General features: G+C 38.6%; 1 protein-coding gene across 6 annotated transcripts in view; it reads right to left on the bottom strand.

The window, feature by feature from the left end:
- Positions 1–26,565, bottom strand: part of Rev3l (REV3 like, DNA directed polymerase zeta catalytic subunit) — a 159,074-nt gene that overhangs the window by 35,740 nt on the left and 96,769 nt on the right. For 5 of the 6 annotated variants that reach the window (XM_029542501.1, XM_029542503.1, XM_021205182.1 and 2 more), the window contains 9 exons: positions 25,054–25,291; positions 21,693–21,835; positions 17,006–21,158; positions 13,631–14,544; positions 11,254–11,336; positions 9,601–9,726; positions 4,631–4,823; positions 3,233–3,344; positions 1,413–1,528 (listed from right to left, as the gene is read on the bottom strand). In XM_029542501.1, coding sequence (XP_029398361.1) covers positions 1,413–1,528; positions 3,233–3,344; positions 4,631–4,823; positions 9,601–9,726; positions 11,254–11,336; positions 13,631–14,544; positions 17,006–21,158; positions 21,693–21,835; positions 25,054–25,291 — 6,078 coding nt within the window. The remainder of the gene's footprint in view (positions 1–1,412; positions 1,529–3,232; positions 3,345–4,630; positions 4,824–9,600; positions 9,727–11,253; positions 11,337–13,630; positions 14,545–17,005; positions 21,159–21,692; positions 21,836–25,053; positions 25,292–26,565) is intronic. The other variant, XM_029542500.1, reaches the window with a different exon arrangement.

Here is a 26,565-nt window from a genome sequence, read left to right as displayed (position 1 = left end):
AAGTTGCTTGACATTATACAGGTAGTTAGAGCCCTAGGTAGAATTTGAACCTAGGAAGTCCTTTCTTCAGAATCTGTGGACTACACTACTACTGTGTTACCTCACTAACCACATACCCTTTCTGTTGTACTCTGTTGCTTAACAAGTCTTAGCAATGCCTCTGAAAGGATATGAGCTCTCTTTCCTTCCTTCCCTCCCCTCTTCTCCTTTCCTTTCCTTTTCTCTTTCCACAACTGCTTTCTTTTCTGTGGCGCTGCTATCAAACTGAAAACCTAAAGTCTTTCAGACAGACGCTCGACTACTGAGCTACAGCCCTAATCTAGGACACTTTCAATCATTCTTTCCACCTTTATCTCTCACAACCAAAGTAATTCACAAGTATACCTGAGGGCTGCCTCTTAAACACTTCGAAAACTCTCCCAAAAGCTGTGGGAGCCAGAACAAATTTAAAAATTTTTGTAGTTATACAGACAAAAAATGACTGCCCAGAGAGGGAGAATTAGTGTCTCCCAGGGACAAAAGCCTCAGTTAGTTATCCAACACCAAGGGTCAGTCTTGAAGTCATATGCACATAAGGAACAGCAAATTAACTCAGCAGATTATATTTATATGTTATGTGAAAGTATATGACAGATACAATAATCACCATCAGTGAGAGAGAGACAGTAGAGGTATGGAGAGTGGGGACAAAGGATGGTCTAGAGTAAGAAAGAAGTAAGATGTAATTAGATTTGAATTAAAAATTGAAAATTAAAAATAAAATGAACTTTAGAAAGAAAAAAAACCTAAAACTAAATAAAAAGCAAAATGAAATATGGATAATAAAAATGTTATAGTTGTGTAGAAACAAAAAATTATTCACAAATCACAAGTAATTCTGATATAAACAGAATCTGTAAACTCAGTACAGACTTTTGGGAACTGCTCTTAAAATTCATAGTATGTTTTTTGACTTGTCCTTGACATTTCCTACCAATTTAAGGAGCAAAAATATAAAACATGACAAAACAGTAAAATCACAGTTTATAAAGCCAAGGGTTATTATGTAGCTTCAGATAACCCTTCATGAGGACTATGTCCTAATATGAGAAACTAGTTCTAGGATACTGGATAAAGGAAGAACACTAAGGATGGAGTAGATGGTACGATCTGCTATAAAGATTCATATATGGAAACATGACTAAGCGTGGGAAAGACCCAGTATATAAAGCAGCACACGCAGCCGCGAGAATGCAGGCTTTCTTCCGCTGCTGCTGCTTTAACCTTTTCTTTAGGAGGTTACATCTAGAACTTACCATAGCTTAGTTAAAGTTTACTGAGCTGGGATTATAGTCTTCCCTTCCTCTAATGTTGTCACTATTTACTCTATAACTTCTCTGTACCTGGAACAGAACATCTGCAGTTCTACATACCTGGCACTCGAGAGATCATCTGACATAAGTCCACGCTCAGAGCAGCCGCCCTCTGTAAGAGGTAGCCCCAGGAGTGCATCTGAATCTCATAGCCTAGCAGAATGTCAGGGTCATACCTAGACAAGAAAAACATCAGAGCACACAACATTACATTTGGAATTGTGCCCCAAAGAACCACTGTTCTCATGGTGGAGGACGAAAATCAAAATCTATATTCCCCAATGACCATTCTATTGGGAAGGGATGTGTCAGTAGCAGCTGCAGAATAATTGCTACAGAATGACTTCGAATGAGCCTAATCTCACTAAGACTGTGCTGACCCACATGTCTTGGCAGAGTCTGACGACATCTGGGGAGAGACAAGCAGTCACTACTGTACTGAAGCTATGACTGCAAATATGACGTGGGCAGGGAAGGCGAGGGGTGAGACCTGAGTGGGTGTGATACCAGGGTAAAGATCTTCCAGGTCACAGACTGCCACTTTTACTTCTCAGCCTATACAGCCTTTCAGTAGTGCTAATGCTGAGGGAAAAGAAGAAGTGATTCAAACACTTCCCTTGTGATTTCAGTGTTGACTGGGTTCTCACACAGAGTAATGTCTAAGAAATGATAGTTCTGTCTTCTGAGAAGGAGCAGTTGCTAGTAGATGAAACTACTGAGAGTAAAACTAACTAATGTAATGCAGGAAAAGAAAGCTTGAGAGCCTAAGGGAAGGGGCCTTCCTCGTCACCGCACGACTGTCCTGGTAAAGGCCACCTGACACTCTGTATCAAATTCGGGACTTATTCTGTGGCTCTTCTTAGGCCCTCTATGCAGTGACTAACATGAAAATATTTTTGTTACAGTACAAGAGAAAATAAACTTATTTAACTTCAAAGAGAAAACTATAGGAAGAGAGGAATTGATTATTTTGTTTTGAGATTAAAACCTACAGCTGGTCCATAAAAAAACCCTCAAAACTATGTTGGTGGGTTTATTTATTTATTTATTGATTGATCTATGGGTTTCATTTGCATAATTTACTTGTATATGTAACTTATTATCATCATTACTAGCTGTTATTATCTGTAACAAGCTAGATAACTACTCTACCTGTGATCTACATTTTCAACACCTTATTATTTTTTGAGGTCTTACTATGTAGCCCAGGGCAGCTTCAAACTTCCAATCCTCCTGTTTTTTGCTGGGATTATAGAAGTAAGTCATCAATGCCTGGTTTATTCTTCATTGATTTTTATATTTAGCATATATTCTTATACAGTCAGTCAATGAAGTACTATCTGTGTGCCAGACAATAAGCTCTTAGTTTTCTGGTGCACGACATATTTTATGTAAGTTACTGATGCTTCAGATGTGGGTAATTAAGATTATGGAGGTAAGTGCTCATGATAAAAATACATTACTAGATGTACTTTCAATAAAGATTAATTATTAAAGTGAAAACAATGAAACAAACTGATTCAAAAATACTACTGAAATAGTGGCAAGCTCCCAAGGTAGAAACTTCTTTAAGTGAATAACACAACTGAACTTTTGTACCAATCCCCATTACTTCAGAACCATAGAAAAATCATCTTGAAATCCAACTGAGAAGCTAGAAGCATACACTTTTCGTTGCTGTAACACCACAGTCTTGCCTTCCCTGTCCTGTATTTGATGGCCTGGAACTGAGGACAGGAGGCGGAGTGCAGTAAGGATGACCACACACTTCCCAGTGTCCTGCAGGTGACTCTCAGCCTCTTTTATATCTTATGTCCTCTGCATCAGCAGGAAATAACTGAATAAGGCAGATGGAAAACTCGGAAAATACAAGCTAATACCTCTTTATTATATTTGTAATCTCCTGAAAGAGAGCCTTCTCATCAGCAGCGTAGGTCACTTGTAATCCTGTAATGCCAGATCTGATAAGTAATGGGGTCTGACATCTGATATCTAAGGAAATAAAATATTTGTTATATATAATACTGTATTATGTACTACTATATAAAAGTAATATTAGTCTTTACTTTTGCATTAAGGAATATAAAAACAGACGCCCCCCCCAAAGTAAAACTATAATAGTCCAGCTACTTGAAAATTTCCTTGAATGGTTCTCCTAATGTAACATATAGCTAAAATCAAGTTTTACATTTTTAGTTACCTTTTTAATCTTCATTTATAAGATTCCCAAACCATAACATACCACTTGAAAGAAAATTAGTTTCTATGCTTGCTTTTCCTATCCCTTTGTTTAGCAGGTATTTTATTCACTAGTATGCTAGAAAATGGTTAATACACACTTCTTCAAGAGAAAAAAATAATGGGTTTTTGCTTGCCTATTTCCATTATGCAAAGTCATCTCACCATGGTTAATTTATGAAAATTCAATGATTGGCTTGTTAGCTGGTATTAGCCATGATTAAACATCAGGTTCTCAATGTCTTTCTTCTATGCTAAACCTTCCTCAGGAGACCTAAGTAATTTGTAAGGGTTCCCTTTAAACGCTCAGAGAGATACCTGCATTTCCTAAAGTGCTTCTATGGTGTACGAAGAACCTTTGAACCAAAGTGCAATTACTTAGGAAGATATATAAATAAAAAACATGGTGACTTACAAACTATTGACTTGTAGTAGTTAACAATGTTCTAAAGCAAACATTCTGTACTAGCAGCAAAGTATCTGTAGACAACGAAGATTATTTACCCAAGCTAATGACACGCAATTATTTGGATTTGTTGTGAATAATCAGCGTTTATGAGTTATGTGTTAATTAAAAGTTTTATTAAGATCTTTGTGTTCACAGGCTTTCTGGTTCTCCCTCCCTGTGGTGCTGCTGAAGACAGAACCCAGAACACCCCCATAACTAGGTAAGGGCTCCAACCCACCTCCAGTCTACCTGCGGTTGTAATCATTAAAGTAAGAACCACAAACCTAGGAAAACGTTACATACAGCTTCCCACCCAACCTCAGCCAACGTTAGAAAAGAGTATTCCTGCTTCCTTATGGTTCTTCAAGAAGGAAATGTTGTTAAGAGTCATTCCAAGTCAAGCATGGTAGCTGGCAGATGCCTGTTATCTAGTACTTAGGAATTAGAGGCAGGAAGGATCTATGCTCAGAGCTAGCCTCAGCTACACAACCAGTACAAGGTCAATCTGGGCTATGTGAGAGCCTGTCTGTCCTTCTCCCCCAACGACCCCCAATTCGCGGGCAAGCACATCATCAATAAAAATGAATAATACCTTGATGGGTGACTGTCTTGTCCTTATCAATCACGATTACACCCGTGAGTTCTGTTTTCTCTGTGTCTGGGAGTGGAGTGTCAGATGAAATGCAGTAGAACAAAGCACAGATTGGGTCAAACTCAGGATCTGGTTGTAAGTCTCTTCTAGTTCGAGCATGTAACTCCACACTGATTAAGGTCAGATTTTGTATCTACCAAAGGAAATTAAAAATTATGCTTAAAGTGGTTTGCAGCATGAATGGTCAAAGAAGTCCTTTTCACTAAGATTCTGAGGAAACAAACAAGCAAAAATATAGAAAATATGGACATAAAAGACAAAGTCGCAATGAACCCATGAATTTCATAAACTTAAGATGTTTGCTTCCAAAATTAGATTTACTCATGTTCTCATTTCAAAAAATGCTTGAGCTGTCATTTGTCAATGGCAGTACCTAAAAAAATATTTGTTTAAAATATATGCAGTGCATCTTAATTTGTTTTTGAGGGAAAGAAATTAGTTCAAATGCTTATCCACATTCAAATCAGTCTATCACGTTTTCTGGTTAACTACATTAGCGCTGTACCTTTAATTTAAACTCAAAACAGAAACTGTCTGTTCCTATGTATTAATCTATATGTTCCTACGTATGAATATGCTACTATATAAGGATTACCTAGATTTAGACCTTTTGCACATGAGCCAATTTTTAAATTTTAATTTTACCTTAAGAAAGAAAATTAAGAGAACTGTTATGAAATTGACTAATAAGTCATTTCATCTGACAAGGTATATGTGCTCACTAGCATGCAGCACACAGTAAACTGTTTCCACACTCATGCTTTGCTTTGTTAATAAAAACCTCTCAATTGCAATTCTTAATTTCTTCTTAAAATCAAGACAGAGACAGGCACAGTGGAGCATGCTGGCCATCCTAACACTTGGGAGCTTCATTACAAGCTCAAATCCAGCAGGGCAACAGCAACAGTCTGTCTCAAAACGAGGAGAAGGAAAAGTAAAGTAAAAGTCAACATCTGGATTCGGCCTGCATTCATGATTGCACGGTATATGCTACCATATACACACAGCTGGCATTGGGAAGTAAGACTATTTGTTGTCTTCTCATAACTATTCAGATCACATAAATTAGAAAGGATTTGTAGTTACAATCCATGAGGGCTAATGAAGAATGTAAGTGCATGACTTCCATTAGTCATAGGAATAGAATTTGGCAAATCTATTCAAAGTACAATTTAGGAATATCCATCAAAATTTAAAATGCACATATCTTTTAACTAAGAAATTCTCCTCATGAGAAAGTATGCTATAAACTCACTCATTTAATCAAAATATAAGTAGAAGGAAGTTCACTTGAAACTCTAAGAGCAAATGACTAGGAAGGACCTGAATGTCCTGATGGTAGATTAGTAACTATGCTAGCGCCAAAGGTCATGTGATGACAGAACAGTCGGTAAATTTTAGCATTTTCAGAATAATGAGCCAGGACTGTATTTCTTAATATGCAGGCATCACTATAATATACTGATAAATGGAACAATTGGATGGAGTCTTACATACGTTAAAATGCAAGTACATGCACAGAAAAGTCCTACAGAGGAAATGTAAAAGTACTCAGAGCTTTTGGGGACTAAAACTGCCAGCCCGCTATAGGACAGAGGCTTACTTTGCCATGTCTATCTTTAACACATGCATGTAATGTTTGTTGACATATATACTATATTCCTTTTAAACTATGAAAACTATTAATTATGTATAAGGAAGGTACAAAAATAATAAAGTAACCCAAAACCCATCACATTCCTAAGAAGGATTTCTTGCAGTCTTTGTAAGAAAAACAATGTAAAGAGTAGGGCTGTGAGCTAAGGGAAAGATTTGACTTATTTTCATGTTACCAGGGATCTCATGGCCGTTAGGTAAAAACCCGACAACTCAACTGTATGTATATTCAGCCTAGAGACCTTGCTGGTGTGTGTGTACAGAGTGGGATGCATTTGTGGGTGCTGGGGGTCTCTCTCAGCTGCACTCCTTCTTTTGAGGCTGCGTTTCCTGTTAACTTAGAGCTCACTCATTTACTAGGCTGGCTGGCCCAGAACCTCAGAGATTCTCCTCTCCTTACTTCCCAGTCCAGGGCACTGTGCACACACACACTGCCACACCAGGGGTTCTCCTCTCCTTACTTCCCAGTCCAGGGCACTGTGCACACACACACTGCCACACCAGGGGTTCTCCTTTCCTTACTTCCCAGTCCAGGGCACTGTGCACACACACTGCCACACCCAAGACTTGCAGGTGGGTGCTAGGCTCTGAAGCAGCAGGCATCTCAGTGTCTGAGCCATCTTCTAAGCATCCCCTTGCCCCAGAATGTTTTCTTGGAAATATATATCCTATAGGATTCTATTGTTAATAATTAGTACACATTAACTTAGTAAACACAAAAATTTTAAGTGGAAAACCTCTCTCCTACAGCCAAGTAGAGCAAAACAGCTAATTTAATTAGGAAGAATGAACATGTATAAAGGGTAAAGAGAAGACTTGTGAATACTGAGTGAAAAGACTCTTAAAAGACTAATTTCGACAGGCGTGGTGGTGCACGCCTTTAATCCCAGCACTCGGGAGGCAGAGGCAGGCGGATTTCTGAGTTCGAGGCCAGCCTGGTCTACAGAGTGAGTTCCAGGACAGCCAGGGCTACAAAGAGAAACCCTGTCTTGAAAAAAACCAAACCAAACCAAACCAAAACAAAACAAAAAAAAGACTAATTTCGTTATTAGAAATTTCACACTTAAATTTTGTCTTTCTGGCCTGAGATTTAATATGCACTGCTGCTCTTAAGGGTGTGGTTTAAAGCAAACAGAAAAAACTGCGCTGGATAGGGTGAGAGAAAGGGACGGGAGAGGAATTGGAACAGGAGTGTTCTGTATTGACTACAGAGAGGAGAAGGAAGATAATGGAAGTGTTCAAAAGAGGCTTCATTTCCTGTTTTGACCACTGGGTGGCAATTAAAAACATGTCCTGAAGCTGAAGGGGACTGCAACCCCATGGGAAGAAGAACAGTATCAACTACCAAGACTCCTGAGACTAAACCACCAACCAAAGAGTCTCCACGGGCAGGTCCACCACGGCTCCTGCTACAGACGCAGCAGAGGACTGCCTTATCTGGCACCAGTGGGAGGGAGGCGCTTGGTGCTGTGGAGGCTTGTTGTCCCAGGGAAGGGGAATGCTAGCATGGTAAGGTGGGAGTTGGGGTTGGTGGGTGGAGGAGCACCCTCTTAGAGGCAGAGGGGGGATGGGATGGGGGAAGTTGTGGAGGGGAGACTGGGAAGGGGACAACATTTGAGATGTAAATAAATAAAATAATCAATTTAAAAAATGTCTTGATAGGAGATAGACCTGTCAACAGTCAACACAGTATCATGGACTAATATTAACATGTTATATAGTTCTAAAACTTGGCTGTGCAGTAACATGCTAATAACAAATAAAACTATGTTTTTCAAATAAGAAGCAAACAACCAAAGGTAACAAGGTTTTCTGGGGATAGAGTGATGGCTCAGTGGTAAAAAGAGCTTGTTGGACAACCATAAGGATGAGAGTTCAGATTCTAGGGCCCACGGTAACATCCCACATCCTGTAAACAGCAGTAACTTCAGCCCGATGGGATCTCGTGTCCTTCTCTGGCCTCTGTGGACACTTGCATATATTAACACAAACACACAGACAGACAAGACACACATACATACCAGCATATATATGTCCAAAAACACAAATTATTTAAAAAAAAAAAAAAAAAAAAAACGAGTCTTTTTTGCTAAAGTCTATCGATTTGGCTTTAGTAAATATTTTTCTTATCATTATTTGCTAAATAAAAAATTTTATTTGTATGTGTGCACACATGTGCCCTCGTGTGTGTGTGTGTGTGTGTGTGTGTGTGTGTGTGTGTGTGTGTGTGTGCGCGCGCGCGCGCGCGCGTAACTAAAAGGACAACTTGTATGGGCTGGTTCTCTCCTCCTACCATGTAAGTTCCAGGGACTGAACTCAAGTTTTCAGGCTGCACTGGTAAGTGCCTTTACTGAGGAAACCAGCTTGCTGTCCCAGTAATTAGAGTTGAAAAAAACATTTCCTTTATTTTTTTAATTGTGGGCATTTGCTATGTTCTCCTGAGATTGGGGTTTTTGGTGCATAGGTGCATAGCACAACGGTGGGATTTAGCGCCTTCTTCTGGCCTCCTTGGGCATCAGACATACACATTGCTCTTAAGATACAGGTATGCAGCCAGACAGTGGTGGCACAAGCCTTTAATCCCAGCACTCGGGAGGCAGAGGCAGGCAGATTTCTGAGTTCGAGGCCAGCCTGGTCTACAGAGTGAGTTCCAGGATAGCCAGAGCTACACAGAGAGACCCTGTCTCGAAAAACCAAAAAAAAAAAAAAAGTTGCAGGTATGTAAACCACTATAAATATATATAGCAGTTGGCATGTGCCCACCAGTTAGGCACATGCTTTGAGTTTCCAATCCATACTGTGACTAATTTGCATCTTTGTAAGAAAGTGTACTAGTCGTTCACATGCATGTTTATAATGCAAAAATGCATTTTATGTGAATCGTTTTCTTCTTTTATAGAAAACTAATCTACAAAGAAAACCAAACAGAATTGAGATATGATACAACATTTCAGAAGAACAGCATAATAAAACAGATTTTTAAAACACATAATTCTAAAATTTCAAAATATTTTCTAATTTAACTTCGATAAACTAAATTTTAGTTATTAATTTTGCAAAGGTGGTGAGAATAGTCTCAGTAACTGGTTAATATTTACTTTTTTCTGTTTTACACAAGTACAGTAGAATAACAAGATGGAGATCAACGAAGAGAATTTAACATATCCCTTTCTGGTTAAACATTTCTATCCCTGTGCTTTGGACAAACCTTGCTAACTAAGCATGGTGTGTGCAGCCTTAACACTGCAGTTTACCTCATGTAAAGCCTTTGCCTCCTGTAAGTTCTGTATGCTGACTTTGAAACCATAGGTATTGTTTAAGGACGGTCCATCAATCTGAGAAGTTTCTTTCTTTGGAGTATTTACTGCTGCAAACTGATTCTATTTAAAAAAAAAAAAAAAAAAAAAAAAAAAAAGACACAGCCGGAAAAGGACATAAGTAACCATTCTTTCTTTGGATTATTCTTGCTTAAACATTTTATGTACTTAGTAATAAAGATTCTCTTTTAAGTTTAAGAAAAAGTTTATTAACATTCATTTTATTTTAGTAACTGTAGATATATGATGCAATCTATAAACAAACCATAATTTACAAGTCCCAATCCTGAAAGCAGTGGTCAGGCAGAGCTGACATATACTTATACTTATATGATTTACACTACATGGATCTTGACCTTTCTTGAAAGAAGATCAAGTATTTAACATTTACAACTGCTTGGCTAACATTTGCAAATGATGCACCTTACCCCACTCTACACATATTGGAGAAAAGCTTTCAAGCATTTAGAATAGACACTTCCCATTTTTTCCACGATCTTCCTCTTTTCTTGCTCCTTGCTCCCCTCTCTCTTTCTTTTGTTAGCCATGTCTCGCGCTACAGTTCAAATCGGCCTAGTACTCATGGTGATCCCTGGCTCAGACTCCCCAGTGCTGGGATTACGTGTGTGACCACCAAATCCAGCCCTCTCTGTTCTTAAAATGCCTCTTATGCTATTTAAATAGGTTAATCATTTTCTGTAACATGTTGATTTATGTTTACAATGCACTGCTACTTGTTTTTAATATCAATAGGTTATAATTCAAAAGCGTTATTAATCAAAGTTTGTAGTGTAGCCTCAATATAAACATATATCTTATATGTAATGACCTTTCTGAGTAGTAGATAATATGGAAATGGTTTCTGTCATTTATTTCCAAAGACAACATCTAATATGTGTAGAAGTTCTACCTGACTACTGCTTTCATACTTCTCAATTAAGAACTATCATTTCTTTAGTATTTGAAAAAGGACAGTTATAATTCCTCAACTTCAATAGTACATAATGCTGCTTTCTTTTGTAACTTGGTGAAAGAAATTTAAAAATTAAGTAATATTTGAAAAAAAGAACAAAGAAAAGAATGTATTTTTGTCGAGATTAAAAATAAATAAATCACTTATTTAGCTAGGTGGTGGGCGTACACGCCTTTAATCCCAGCACTTGAGAGACAGAGGCAGGTGAATCTCGTCTTGTTTGAGGCCAGCCTGGTCTACAGAATGAGTTCCAGGACAGCCAGGGCTCTATTAGACAGAGAAATCCCGTTTCAAAAACAAAATAAAACAAAACAGGACACCAACCAAGCAACTAAATTCTTCCTTAAGCTCTGCTGTGAGGAGAATGTTTTGATGCGGCCAGTCACCAGCTACTGTATTTGTATCATCATAACCTACATTCTGGCCATCATAGTCACTTCTCTGTAATATTTGTATTTACACATAAGAATCTTTTATATCCCAACAATAAAAAACTAGATTTTCTCAACGATGTGTAAATAATGATGGCAAAAATAATGTAGACATTAAGTTAGGACAGAGGGCTCTGAAGCGCAGACTTGGCCTTGCACTGGGCTGTGGGTGTCTGGCACAGTTACCTCCATTTGCGTTGTCAGGAGAACTCTCCTGAGACCATCAGCATCACTTCCTTTCTTATTATACAACTTCTGTGTTTTTGGTTCTGTAGAAAGAAATTTCATTTTTAACTTGTATATCTGCTTCTCTTTCTTAAAACAAATTTTGTTTCAAACAAATATCATTTGTGAATACTGTTATATGCATTTTTTCAGATTTCATAATTTTAAAATGAAATTAATTAAAACCTCCAATTTCTACAAAATACTTCATACTTTTACATTTTAAAATAAGCACATTTATGTTTTATTACTGAGCTAGATAACTTAGTCATTACTCTTGGGGCTAATTCATGCATTTATCATGTGTTTCTGATGAGGAGGGAGTGACATAAAGTTTCTTTTGTATTCTAGAGAGAATCGTAAGCTCACCACACATACATGAAAGTGACATGACAACAGTTCTCCTTATCTGTGTTGATGGTTCTGAGACCTCTGGTTTCTATTTACACTGTTTTGCTCTATCTACTTACCTACCTACTCTCCATAATAATAGCATTTAATTTATAAACTAGGCACAGTAAGGTTAACAAACCCAGTAATAAAACAGAATTATAATATACTCTAATAAGTTACATGCATGCTATCTCTTTCTCAAACATTCTTATTATCCTCACTGTTTCATAAAGACCGTGTTTTCCTGTTCCCCTTGGCATCTATGAATCTATAAATGGCCAGCACCATTCCTTCTATGCTCCAGAGCCATGAAGTAAAATAAAGGCTATTTGAACATGACTGCTCCAATCCCACAACAGTTGGATGGAGTACTGAGACAACTACTAAATGATGAAAAAGGGGTATCATGGATAGAATGCATACATCGGACAAAGAGATGGTTCGTATTTCATGATATTCAAAATAGCTCATGACAAAACTTATGGATCATATTTACAGAGTATTATAAGAGTATTTTTGGATTGCAATTGTCTGTATGCAACTGAAATTCTGAGAGAGGGAAGAACTGAGAGTTTATATCTAATTAAAGTTTGGTGTCTTTGAACTGAAATATGCGTAGTAGGTATACATAAATGATTTCTCCTGATTGCCACGCACCAAGAGTGTCTAAGAAGGCCTGTATACACTTAGGCCAGAGATGATAATGAGCCACATAAGGTTGTGGTGGCAGAGATAAAATGAAAAAACTTGGTAATAGATTGAAAACCAAGGTGCTTACCAAGACAATCAGGTGGTGCTACATAAATATTGTGTCTAACTCTGGTGACTGATGGGATGATGGTATTATTCAGAGAGAGAGAGAGAGAGAGAGAGAGAGAGAGAGAGAGAGAGAGAGAGAGAGAGGAGACAGAGAGAGACAGAGGGTGGGGGAACTGAAAGATCAGATGTACCTGCAACTACACGGGGGGCACATGAGGTGAGGTGGTGGTGAATGCAGGCACTGAGATCATGACGTAAGGGTTAACCCTTGTAGTACTTTCAACCGTTTCGCAGAAATGCCATATGGCCAGTGTTCTACTGCCTAAATTCCTGACTGGAAACACAAATTTGCAAATTACCAGAATTAACCCTATGAACAGGAATTTGATCATTTAGGAGAAAATCCAAGGAAAGCTTAAGACTTAATAAACTGCAGCACTTAGATGACAACTAAGAATAGTAAGATATATTTAAAAGAAAATCAAGAAGGAAAAATAAGAATAAAGACAAGAGAGACTGCAGAAACTAAGCTGTGGTCAACACGTCAATGACCGCTTAGAAGCCACCAGTAGAAGACTAAACTCATCCACTGGATCTAGTTATAAGAAAAATTTGAGAAACTTTTTTAAAAGTATAATTACAGGCAGAATTCAGATTAGAGTAGGCTGATAAATAAATACAAAGTAAGCAAGCAGAGCTGTTTTTAAGAGAATGTTCTAAAAAGAAAGTTGGTTTTGAAGAAGGAAATTTGGCTTGAGATATAAGGTCGAGGGAAATTTTTGGTTGTCTCTATATTAATCAGCAGGAAAGAGGCTGGGGAATATACCTCAATAGTCAAGTGTATGTATAGGCGCTGAGTTTTTGAGACTCAGAACTGAGAAAAACAATAAAAGGTGGTGGAGATTTGGGTGTATGTGAAAAGGCCAATGGGGAAAATCAAGTTCAGAAGGCTTCTGAGAGGCTCCTGTACTTTGCCCAGGAGGTAGACAGGTACAATGGCGTTTGTAGTAGAAAGATGGGAGCATTTCCATGTTATGATTTTCTAAAGTGTGATGCATTAATCATAACCCTTCATCTCCTGAGCTGCCATCTCACTTACAAGACAAGGACTTTTACCATATAGTCTAATGCTTCATCTCTGCCTTTGTAGAAGAGGGTGTCACCTTTCTACCATTTCTACACTTACCTACAGATAAAGGGCTAAGGCCAGTTGCTTCAGGAAGCTTTTCCAGGAATTTTCTCTGCATAACTGGTGTACTATGAAGGCAAAGTGGATCCCACTTCCCAGTTCTTGCCCTAGCATGGATTGGAGAGATCACTTGAGGCTCCCAAGAGTCAGAGCAGGAGTTTTTTTGGATACCATCTTTTATTGGCTTTAAGAAGTTCTCAACAGCTAGGGAGCAAAGCTCCTCTCCTGGTGATGAATGTCTGTCATCTCCGTTTAATGATCTGAAGTCTGGGGATGTTGCCTGCTGCCAAGGTGGAATACCTGGAGAATCAGGGGAGCTGTAACTAACATAACAGTTATCATCATCGTCTTCATCTTCCTCAGGGACAGCTGCAGAGGCAGCTGCTAGCAGTATCTGACTGGCACTTACTGTCGGACTGCATCCTGTAGTTGATGTTTGCAAAGCAATCTGAGACTTACTAACTTCTTCCTTGGTATGTGCTGTAGAAGGAAGTGTATGTGGGCATTTATCCACTTGTGGAGAGACTGCATGTGTGTCACCTGGATTAACTGAAGGGCTGGCATTTTCAGCAGATTTTGTCAATGGAGTTAACTCGGTTTTACGGAGTTTCTTTGAACGTTCATATTCTTCTTTGGCTTGAAGCCATGCTTGAACCAGTTGCCGACTTGGAGCATACTTGCAAGGCATAATTACAATTTTTTTATCTTCTACCATCTTATGGCTATTACTTGACTCTTTATTGACAACTGCTTGGCCATTACGAAGTGGGGACCCTGGCCTGGGATTCTGTGTCATTGCTGAGAAGGCTGTTTTCCACAGGCCAAGTCCTTCCAAGGAAAAGTCTCCTTCAAATTCAATCAGGTCGTTTGGAAGTCGAGTTTCCACCATTAGGAGCCGGCCACCAATCTCCCTATAAATACATTTTTAGAATAAATGTCTTTGTTTCAATAAACAATTACCCAAAATAAGTTCCTATCTAACAGACTTAGGGTCTTCTTTGGTGTCTCAAATATGAATTTCTTTTTCCCCATTCACCCCAATTGCAGACAAAGTACTCTATCTGCAGCTTTAATATGCTTTTCTCTTTAACTACAAAATTTCTTTTAGAAGGCAGCACCAATTCAAAAGAAAGGTTTTATTTTTATTTTAGCATCCCATGACACTAACTCATTAGCATCCTTACCACTATTATTAATCTCTGTGTGTGTTTGGAGTATGTTTTTAGACGGCTGAGTTAACATATGTGGAGGCCAGAGAGTGACATCTTTCTTAGTTGTTCTCCACCTTTTATTTTGAGATAGCAACTCAAACTAAACCATAAGCTCATTAATTTGATTAGCTGGATGGCCAATTAGTTACAGAGATCTGCATATTTGTACTTTTTCCCATACTAGGGTTATGGACAAGGGTCCAGATTTTCTGTGAGCTCTAGGAATCCAAACTCAGGTCCTCATGCATCTGCAGCAGGAACTTTACCAGAGCACCCATCTCTCCAGCCATTCATTGTCAATTTAATTACTGTTCCACTGTCAACATACATAGATTTACAACAATGAAGTTATCACTTATTTCTCTATAGCCTCTTTCTGTATCTCCTAGTGCCTATCATAGTTTAGCAAAGCCAATTGATTCAAACAAGACTTTGTATTTAAATTCTCGCAATATTAAAAAAAGCATATACTTGCTGGTGGTATACAATGAGGCCTAGAGTTCAACGTCATGTATCAAACAAAATTCCCATCTACAGAGGTGAGGTGAACTGTCATAATCCCATTCTGTCAGGTACCTGAGTTTGATATAAACTATGAACTTTGAAACTGGCAGAATACTAGAGGTTTGGTCCCTAGCTTGGGATATTGGGAAGTTGCCAGAAACTTTAAGATGGGATTTAGCGAGAGGTCTTTAGAGTATGGGCACTTGTGGCAGGATTCTCCCTGTCCAATTATATTAGTGCAGCAGGAGGCCTATGATTAGACAGGGAAAAGGCAGGTGGAATGAAGAGTTGCAGAGACAGGGAGGGAAGGCCAAGATGGAGGCAGACGTGAACCAGCGTGGCTTTAACCAGCCACAGGCAGTTATGATATTATTATAAGGTTAGAATAATTGGGATAGAGCTTTTATCATTATCAATTGGTTCTGAAATTATTGGATTGGCATCTTGTAAATTGAGATTTATTGATATATAAATCGGATTAGTTATTTTTTAAAAAGTCACAGGCTTTTCCCTGTTCAATCACAGGTCTCCTGCTGCACTAATGTAACTGGACAGGGAAAATCCTGTGACAGGCACTGGTCTCCTCTTTTTGGTCCTCTGCCACCCATGCCTATGCTGATGTGCTCTTGCCATAGAAGTAACAAGCTCATCATCTATGCGTCCAGTCAGACCTCTTCTCTTTATAGACTGGGCTGTATCCAATATTTCTCACAGTGACAGAAAGCAGACCAACAAAACATTTAAAGAAACAAAATTTTAAAAAATCCAAAAGCTTAATTTTAGTCTGGTGAGATGGTTCTACAGATAAAGGCCCCTGCTGCCAAGGCCGATGACCTGAATTTGATTCCTCAAGACCCATATGGCAAAAGGTAGAGCTTGATTTCCACAAGTTGTCCTCTGACCTCCGTACTTCTGAAATGCACATGCTTACACACACTTACAGACACACACAGTATATACAAATATATTAAAGCTTAATGAGTAAAACTTTCACTTTAAAAAGGATCATTGTGGGGTATACCCCAGGTAGAGTGCTTGCCAAAATGTAAGGTCCTGGGTTCAGTTCTCTTTCTTCCTCTTCTTTTTTTTTGAAATATTTATTTTATTTATATGAGTACACTGTTGCTCTCTTCAGATATACCAGAAGAGGGTATCGGATCTCATTAAAGATGGTCATGAGCCACCATGTGGTTGCTGGGAATTGAAATCAGGACCTCTGGAAGAACAGTCAGTGCTCTTAACTGCTGAGCCATCTCTCCAGCCCCTGGGTACAGTTCCCAAACTCAAATTTTCATGTACATAAAGTCTCTTCATCTTGTCCCTCCCTCCCACCTTCTCCTGCAATACACTGAGGTATTTTTGACATTCTTTCAAATTCTGCAACATGTCAAAGTGATCTCTTGCTCCTCTAATCCCCAATGGTGACATGGAATTAAGTACTAGTAAATTTAAGTCTAAGAGTCATCAACTTAATTTCTCTAGGTACAGTTTTCTAGCTTGTGAATTTGCTTAATCAGTCTATAATTACAAATAATTTTCTTCATTGTTCTTAAAAATGCAGTAACACAGCTAAAAAACTAGCAATCAGTTATGAAATGTTATAGAAATAAAAATTATTCAGAGTGACCCAAGGTGGGGGAGGATTAATTCTGATTACCTGGGCTTTTCGGGCACATCCGAAGGATTACTGCAAAATGGTTCCTGATATATAGCCTCTGAAAGATCATGATCTAGCAAAGTTGCTACGATTTCTTCCCTACTTGGTGGGGACATAAGTGGTTTCAGAATATGAGCAGTTCGAGGAGTAACACTGCCATTTTTAGATTGTAAGGGAGAACTGGCAGACCTTGGTGAACTATCAGGAGTTGGTGTCAACACATCGTTGTTTCTTGAAACATACAATTCTAAATCTTCAGAAGCTGCATCCACAAGCTCCCCATCAGGGGAGGAAAGCATGGTAGTAAAAGAGGTATTAGCAGAGTCTAGAGACTGCTCTGCTTCTTTTCGGTTGTGACCTTGAATCCAGTCTGAACTGCTTGCCTGTGGGAGACTGAGAAACACTTCCTTACTCACTGAACTCCTATTCAGTCTTGATTTTTCTGTTAGACAGTTCTCTGCTTGCTGGACACAAAAAGATTCCATTATTGAGTTAGAATGAGATGTCAGAGGATGAAAGCTATTTTTCCACTGGCTGTGCCGATGATTCTCATTGTTATCCATAGCTACCTTCTCAAAAAGTTCAGGGTTTAAAGCACTGGCTCTGATCCATGGGCTTGAGTCAGGGATGTGATGCTTTTCCTCATTACAACTCTGTTTGTCATGACTTAGAAGCTCATTCTTCTCTATAGCTTGTCCTGGAAAAAGATCCTGAACAGCATCGCTTAGAAACTTCTGCGGCAAATTCTGATCAGCTGGAACAAACTGACTACCAGAGTAAAAGCTACAAAATCCAGTCTGAGCAATTGTGTTAATATCAAAATTATAATTATGTTCAGGAGACAGACTATCTTCAAGTGAATAACAACTTTCAAAACCTGGATCTGAGAAAAGGATGGGACTGTCATCTGATAGGGAATTATCCAAGTGACCAGAGGTCTGTAGGTTTAGAGGATCTACTTTTAGACGTCTGGGGGTTTGCTCCTTAGGTTTTGTTCTTCTGGGAGTCCGAGGTTTTCTTGGAGAAGTCACTGCTCGTGTTCGCTTATTTGTTTTCTTATGCTCATTAGAAACAGAGATATTCTTATCTGGCTGATGAGTAGACGTTGAGTCTTGTACGACATTTGTACTTTGTGCTTTCTGTTGTCTTTTTTGTAACAATTCTTTTAGAACAGCTAGCCCAGATTGTCCTTCACCAAATACTGAAGGCGTTGACACATTTTGATTCTTACATTGAGACAGCGCTTTGGTTTGTGAAATTGCTTCTGACAATGACCTTTGTTTTACCTTTTCAGGCTTAAAATTTGACATATCTAAAATAAAGCCCCTCTGTTTTTGCTCCCATGCTATTTGTTTGATGGGACTTTTCAAAGAAGTGACAAAACAATTAGGTGTCTGGCTCTCCTCAGAAGCTGCATTTCCTGGAGAACAAGTTTCACTGTTTTTTGATTGTTCTGACACACTCACAGTCTGTTGCTGACTGTCTTTGCAGTGCAAAAAACTAGGGGCACAGACTTGTTCTGGCTTTGATTCTAGGGAACTTCGATACTCATTTAACTTTCCCGTAGATGACCCACAGTTTTTTTGTATATTTGAGCTCTCCTCTGTTTTTGGAGATATTATACCTGAACATACCTGTGTACTCTGTGCTACCTGAGACAAATGGTTAGAAAGGTCGAATATGCTTTTTTGAATCAAGGTTGTTTCCTTTCGAGTAAACATAGCACTTTGAGTATGAGATCTCTGAATATTAATTTTTGAGATTCCAGGTCCTATAGAATTATAAACAACAGAAGACTGTGAATCATCTCTTGAAAGGGGGAATGTTCGCAAATCTACAGACTTCTTGCTTTCTAAGAACGAGGAAAAGCAGTTAGACAGCCGCTGTTGTGCATTAATTCCAGTGGGTTGGGAAGGAGGAAGAGGTTGATCCATGGCAGGGCCTGTCTGTGACATCTCTTTCTGTTTAGAAAGTGCTTGAGCACCAGAACTACTTGTGAGCTCAGACATACTCCGGTAGTTTGGTGTGGGCTCAGCCTCGGAGCACGGTTTTGTCGTTTCATCCACAGGTATTGCATGCTTCCTTGACAGACTCTTCTCATTGGCTCTCTGTTTCTGCCTTGCTCTTGGTTTCTTCTTTCCATCATCCACTAGTTTAGTTGTCTGATTCCGTTTGTTTCTTTTGTTAGTAACTACAGAGGAGTTAGCAAGTCTTGCTTTTGACTTCTTAACCTGTGCTCTTGCTCGACTAGCTTTTCCCACCCGAGGACTAAGAGTCTTAGTGTTATATACATTAGGACCCTTAAAAAGCATCGATTCCTTTTCTGCAGCAGCCATAATTTCTTCAGCTCTCGGGTCTGTGGGAGACCAGCATCGCGGTGGAGAGGAATTGATAGGGCTTGTGCTTCTCTCAGAAAGAAAGCCTAGCTTAGACATAACGTCACTATAACTCAAGTCACAGTCTTCGGTTTCAGCAATGTATGATGGGGAGGGAGGAGAAAGGACAGCATGTGTCCGCTTCTTTCTGAAAGATAAAGTTCTTTTAATATTTTCACTGTTTGCTCTGTGCTGCTTCCCAGGTTTTTTCTTAGCAGATTTATGTTTTGACTTCCTTCTGTGACTCTTCTTTGGTGTTAGTGGATAAATGGGATATTTGGTTGCAGGGGAGTCAGGAACTTTTGGCCAGAAATCCTTCAAAGGTGCAAGCTTTTTATAAAGTTCCATTTTTTCCTCAGTTAATATTACTTGTTTTTCTTTAGAATCTATTTTACCTAGCTTCACAAGCATATTTTTTCTCCCTCTAAATCTATTAATAATAATATACTTTATAATGACAGGGGGCAACTTTTTAGACATTTTTCTTCGTTTTCGGGATTTGAGAGTTCCATCTAAATTTTCACCAACTTCCATGGGATGAGGTAGGCTAATTTTTGAGTTCTGTGTTACAAAACTTGACTCACTATCTTCTGTTTCATAATTAACCTTGCGTTTGGCTCTAAGTGTATATTTATTTCCATATAGTCCAAAAGACTGTTCAGCTTCTAAAGATCCATCTCCAAAATGACAGTCTATAAAATGTTCTGTAGGTATTTTATTTTCAAATGCCCCATGAGTAGCTTTAACTAAGTCACTACTCAATCCATTATCCTTCTCGGAAGAACCACTGTACAGGTCATTATGCGTACAACTGTCTTTTGTGGCTCCAGTTTCACTACTTTTGGTACAAGTTTCCTGAAGACCTATTAACTTCTTTTTATTCAATTTTAACCGGGAAGGTTTACTGCCAGGTTGTAGTTTGTATGTGACAGGAGAAAGTTTCTGTGGCCTAGTGAGACAATTAGAAAGGACAACACTGGGGAAGAACATATAATGTGCTGCTTGCTGGCTGAGACTGGGCTTTTCCATCTTATGCTCTTGGAATTCTTCATATCTGATCTTAAGTTTGTTTAGTCCACTCCCATCAGTGATGCTATCGAGAGAATGAGCCGCAGTTCTGTTCTCCCCTGAAGATGGCAGCAAGTCACAGCTTTCCGTTAGCGAAGTGGGAAGTACACCACTAAAAGATGTGCTATTTCCCTTTCCGTTTCCTTCAGACGATAATTTATGTTTTGAGTGATTTAAGTCAGCAAAGTTGAAAGAGTTTTTCCCCAATATAGTCTCACTAGTGTGACGGTTCACATGTATGAAAGAGCCATCCTTTTCAATCTTTCTCATGTTCGAGTACTTTCTACTTGGTACTTGTCTTGTAACAGATGGAATATCTTCTTCATAATCAAAAACACTACTTTCACAGGAAGATACCGGCAAAGACTTGTCTTTCTTACAGACCTCTTTGTGAGAATTATCTGAATGAACAGTACTACTTAAAGATCCAGGGTACTTCACAGAGTAAGTACTTTCCTTTGTAAAAGTGACTGAATGATCTCGACCTTCTCCTGTACTGTTTGGTTGTGAAAGGCCTTCAGTTAAATCATCTTTGTTTAAAACATGGGAAGAAAGGGCACTTGTGTGTTTACACTGAAAGGTAATCTTAGCAGAAGATGGAGGTTCTAACGTAGCAGCATCTTTGTGAAAGATGGAGGGTCTTACTGATAGCTTGCTTGTCGCGATCACAGAAGAGTGGGTTCTAGAATTTTCATTGTTTAATGGATTGTCTAAAATCAGAGAAAAAAAAGAATGTACTCACTCACAGTGTTAATTTCTTAAGGAAGAATTTATATTAAGTTTGTATGTCTAAAACGGTGACCTGACAAAAAGAAATTATACAATCTAAACAATCAAGAGACCATACTAGTCATTATTTTAAACATATATTCTTTTGATCAGAAAAATGTTATAGTAATTTTAAGGAATATGGGGAAATACTGCCATATTTAATCTTTTTCATAAACTAATATGCTTCCTCATGTTAGCATATTTCTTAGTTTCTTGTGCTACTTCAATGATACAATAAAGTGAATAAGGTTTATAGAGATTCAACCAAGCAACTCACAAATATCCTACTCTCTTTCGAATAAGCAATCACACAGCTATAGTCACTTATATAAAAAAAAACAACACAATATATAGTCATTTAAATTGTAGTCACTTAAAGACAAATTATAATCACTTAAACAATACAAATATGTCACAAATAAAATACATTTTGAGTCATTAAATAACCAAATACAATAGGTTTGTTTTCTTACCACTATTTTCATCTGCAGTTCCATCTAACTGAGGTATAGAGAGATTGGCAAAAAGCAAACTATTATCAGTCCACTCCATTTCCTCTTCTGAGGACGAGTCATCTTCTTCAGTAGAACTTCTGTGGGCATTCCTGCACAGTGACCTAGAGGGCATTACAACTTATTGGTGAATACGGTCATTAGAAAATGAGGCATCTGGGGCTGGAGAGGTGGTTTAGCGGTTAAACACACTGGGTCCTAGGTTCAGTCCCAGCACCCACATGATGGCTCACAACTGTCTGGGTCTCCAGGTTCAGGGCATCTGACACTCTCTTCTGTTTCTGTAGGCAACACATGCATGTGATTACAGATACATGTGCAGGCTAACACTCAGACACATAAAATAAAAGTAAGTAAGATCTTAAAAGAAAAAGGTGCATCTTAGATGCAAATTTTCTGACCTGATTATGACACTAAAAAATATAAAGATATGAAAGTAGCATTTTAAAAAGAAAAAGAGGTTTATTTTGCTTTATTAACATGCAGTGCTACAGGAAAAAGTTACCATAAACAGGATTTATTATCTCATTCATGTGACATAGAAGGCATCATAATTATTTTTTTTTTCTATTTTCTTTTGGTCAAGATAGGTTTCCCTGGCTCTTTGGGAACTCGCTATGTAGACCAAGCTGGCCTCAAACTCATAGAGATCCATCTGCCTCTGCCTCCTGAGTGCTAGGATTAAAGGCCTGAGCTACCACTGCCCAGAATATAATTCTTACATTATAGCCACAACATCTTGGATTATTATCCTATCTAGTCATGCCCTTGCTCACGTTCTCCCCTCAAGCTATCTGTGCATAGGATATACACAAATATAACAAATGAGAATTAGGTGACTTCTAAAAATGTAGCATCCTAATATATTTTAAGGTATTCATACAGGAATCACTAAACTATGAAATGAAAATCAAGAAAGGTGAGATGGGGCATTCAAATCTAAGCCGGGCGTGGTGGCGCACGCCTTTAATCCCAGCACTCGGGAGGCAGAGGCAGGAGGATTTCTGAGTTTGAGGCCAGCCTGGTCTACAAAGTGAGTTCCAGGACAGCCAGAGCTATACAGAGAAACCCTGTCTCAAAAAAACCAAAAAAGAGAGAGAGATTTTCTCAAGAGAAAGAAGCAGTGACCTAATAAGAGCTAGAAGGCAATATGGTAACTGAGTTGCAAGGTTCCTGAAAGTTTTAGATGAATTGAGGTTTAGATTCTCTAAGTTATATCCCATATTTATGTTAGTCTGATACTTTCACTCCCAACTAGATGCTCAAAGTCTTTCTTTCCATACCCAACTTGTTCCCTCTGGCATCAGTTGATTGAAAACATCTCTTTATTATACACAGAATAGTTTCCCCTTTAAGCCTTTTACAATCACAATTTGTCATAAAATCAGCGTTATGTGCTAAAAGAAACATTACATCAGACATCATATAATGACGGCATGCACCACCACGCCTGGCTATACTTTAATCAAATGTGCTGTCTGATGCAAAAAATCTTAATTTAATAAATGATACGATCTCTGTTTTGATATTCTCTGCATCAGGAGCTTGCGGTCTCATACAAATAGCCCTCCTACTACCGACTCTCTTAGCAGCTAACTGCTTTTTGATATCATAATCATATGAATATTTTCAATTTCCATGAAGTATTCATGCATTATCCTCTGCCACATAAGGAATGGGTATGTGCCATTTTCTACATGTTAATCTTCCATCTATAAATGTTGATCACTTCTCCCTTAGTTACCTAATTAGACCAAAAAGGTACATTTGATCTCTATTCAAATGTTCTTCACAAATGATAGTGTTTGGCCAGGCAATGGTGGTGCACGCCTGTAATCCCAGCACTTGGGAGGCAGAGGCAGGCGGATTTCTGAGTTCGAGGCCAGCCTGGTCTACAGAGTGCGTTCCAGGACAGCCAGGAGTGCACAGAGAAACCCTGTCTCGAAAAAAACAAGAAACAAAAAGTAAAAAATAAAATAAAAAATAAGTGTTCACCAATCTTTCTAGCCTTCCTTTTCATTCCCTTTATTTTCTTTCTTCTTAAACTGTGATATACATGGCTAAACATAACATTTAATATACATTTAACAAATTTCTTTCTGTTTCTATTATTCAATTTCTCTCTAATATGGTCATAAATGTTTGAGTTTTAGAGGCAGACTCAAACTACTCAAGCTCCCAGAGGCTGCTCCACTAACCGCAATGCCATCTATCCACTGAAATGTCTATCTCTGGGCCATACTGTGAAGGATTTTTCTGATCAGATTATTGGAAACAGGAAGTCCCACCCTAAATGTGGGCAGCACTCTCTGGTGGCACCCCAGATATGGACGAGAACTTGCTTTTTGCCTGCTTGCCCTCACTGTTTCCAGCATGTCCATCCAATGTAGACTATCCAGGAAGCCTGCTGGCAGTCAACAGCAGACTGGGGCTGCTGAGACATCAGCCTCACAGACTGAGTGACCACCAGATTCTCGGTTTCTCGAGTGTAAGACTTAAATCCTGTAGGCCAATCCAATGCATTCCCCTTAATATATATTATACATTATATGTACTCATTATAAACATAAATAGACATCCCTGCTATCATTTCTACTCCTTTAGCGAACCCTGAATAATACATCAGTTCTGCTTGTTTCTTTCTTTTGAGACACAGGGTCTTATTCTGTAGCTCTATCTGGCCTGGCACTTACTGTGTAAGCCAGGACACCCTCTTACTCACAGAGACCCATTTACCTTGCTACATAAGTGCAGGAATTCAACACGCACACCATCACATGTGGTTCTTACTGACTGATCTTAAACCAGAATAACAGTGCTTCAGACACTTTATTTTGAGATAGGTTCTCACTTTGTAGCCTTGGCTGGTATAGGCATGTGTCACCTGGTCAGCTATTTGCTTCTATTTACTGTGTAATTAACTCAGGCTAATCAGATATGAGAGTCACTTATTTTTAAGTGGACTTTGCACAGGGCTACTTAGCTCTGTTAACAGTTACTCTTGGGAATTACTTTCCGAGTTCTATGGTAAGGAGGAGCTTTAGTTTTACCCACTTGTCCTTATATGCATCGGTACTCTATATAAAACACATTGTTTCTAGGTTTGTTTGTTTGTTTGTTTTAATGTAGCAGAACATGATACTTCTTGGAATATTAAATATATGCTACATGAAAAAAGTCATTATTTAAAGGAGATTTTGAAAGTCAACTTAGTTCACAGGGCATTTTACAGTATGAATAATAACAATAAATTTTTACTGAAGTGCAGCAGTGACAAAAGGTATGTGTTAGAGTAACTGAAATAACTTTTAAGAGAAATCACCTCTTTTTGGCACAATGGTCTTCAATATCACTGTCCCATCTCTGGGACATCACCACACTAAGCTCCATCTCCTCCTTCTCAATCTGTGGTTCGTTCTCTTCATCGTCACTATTTTGGGGGTTTTGCGATTCTCCAAAGGAGTGACATGGTAATGGCATCCTATTCTTTTCTCCTTGATATCCATCACTTTCCAAACCAGCAAGAAGATGGACCAGCGACTCATCAGGACTACTGTCCACTATAAAACAAGCAAATCAATCACCAAAAAAACAGCATAAGGTTTCTAAATGCTCTAACAATTGAGACCCATCCCGAAACAGTGCAATGAACACTGACACATACTATAAGACTGTAACTGGTGCAAAGGCTCAGGTGATAATGCTGTAGCTCTCTGATCAAAATGAGTGCCTTCGACCACTGAATGACAAGAATTTAGTGACTTCATTTAAATGAAGATTTTCAGATTCCATCTTTCATCTATTACGAGAGTTTCTGGAGCAGTACTCAGGGATTGGTGCTTTTAAAGAATTTCCCAGGCTTACTTAAGTATGAAGAGCAGTAAAGAAAATATGGCCCTGAGAGTTCAAAGTTAACTACATCCAAAGCAGTGGTAGCTAAGTATAAGAGATACTCATGTAAACATCTTATCCTTTACTTCAACTATACTCGCAGGAAAGCAAAATAAAAGATAGTTGAGAATCGTTAAAATAGCTAATAGTTCAATTTTTATGAAGCCATACTATAAATGCTAAGATCCTTAAAGTTACAAAGTCACATAATATAAAGTATTGAAAAGGTTGTGATGAAACTGGGATCTTAATTTACTACTGCTCAGGTTGTAACTTTTCCTTAATTTCTGGCATACTTTAGATGTATCCTTGTAATCTTCAAAGTGTCTTTTAATATGCTAAATATGACAGGATGGGTATTGACAACCAGAAAGTGAAAGGCAAGACTGGAGCTGCATCTCAGTTCCACCGTCAACCTGCAGTGTAGTCAGAGTAACTGATAGTTGACTTCATCACAGTGGGCAATCAGTCATGCCCACAGAATGAAATGTTCACAGACCCCAAACACGGCACATTTTCTTCCATTTGTGGTTCCCAGATTTTATACAGACACATAAAATCTAAACTCTCAATCTATCTCTCTCGCACAGACATACAGATAGACAGACAGACAGACAGACAGACAGACACACACACACACTATTTGAAAGTAGAAGTAAAACTGACTAAACCAATGGCTCTCAACCTTCCTAATGCTGCAACCCTTTTCTACTGTTGTGACCCCAACCTTTTTGCTGCTTCAAAGCTGTAATTTTGCTACTGTTATGAATTGTAATGTGTTTTCTAATGGTTTTAGGTGACCCCTGTAAGAGGGTCATTTCAACCTCAAAGGGGACATGACTTACAGGTTGAGAACCGCTGATCTAAATGGACTTACAGGAGGGAAGGTGAGGTGAGGAAAAAGGAATTACCAAGAATGAGGAGGATATATTCAGTGTACAAT

Source organism: Mus pahari, chromosome 9 (assembly GCF_900095145.1).
Source record: "Mus pahari chromosome 9, PAHARI_EIJ_v1.1, whole genome shotgun sequence".
In the NCBI taxonomy this organism is placed as follows: domain Eukaryota; kingdom Metazoa; phylum Chordata; class Mammalia; order Rodentia; family Muridae; genus Mus; species Mus pahari.
This window is presented reverse-complemented; position numbering and strand designations above follow the sequence as displayed.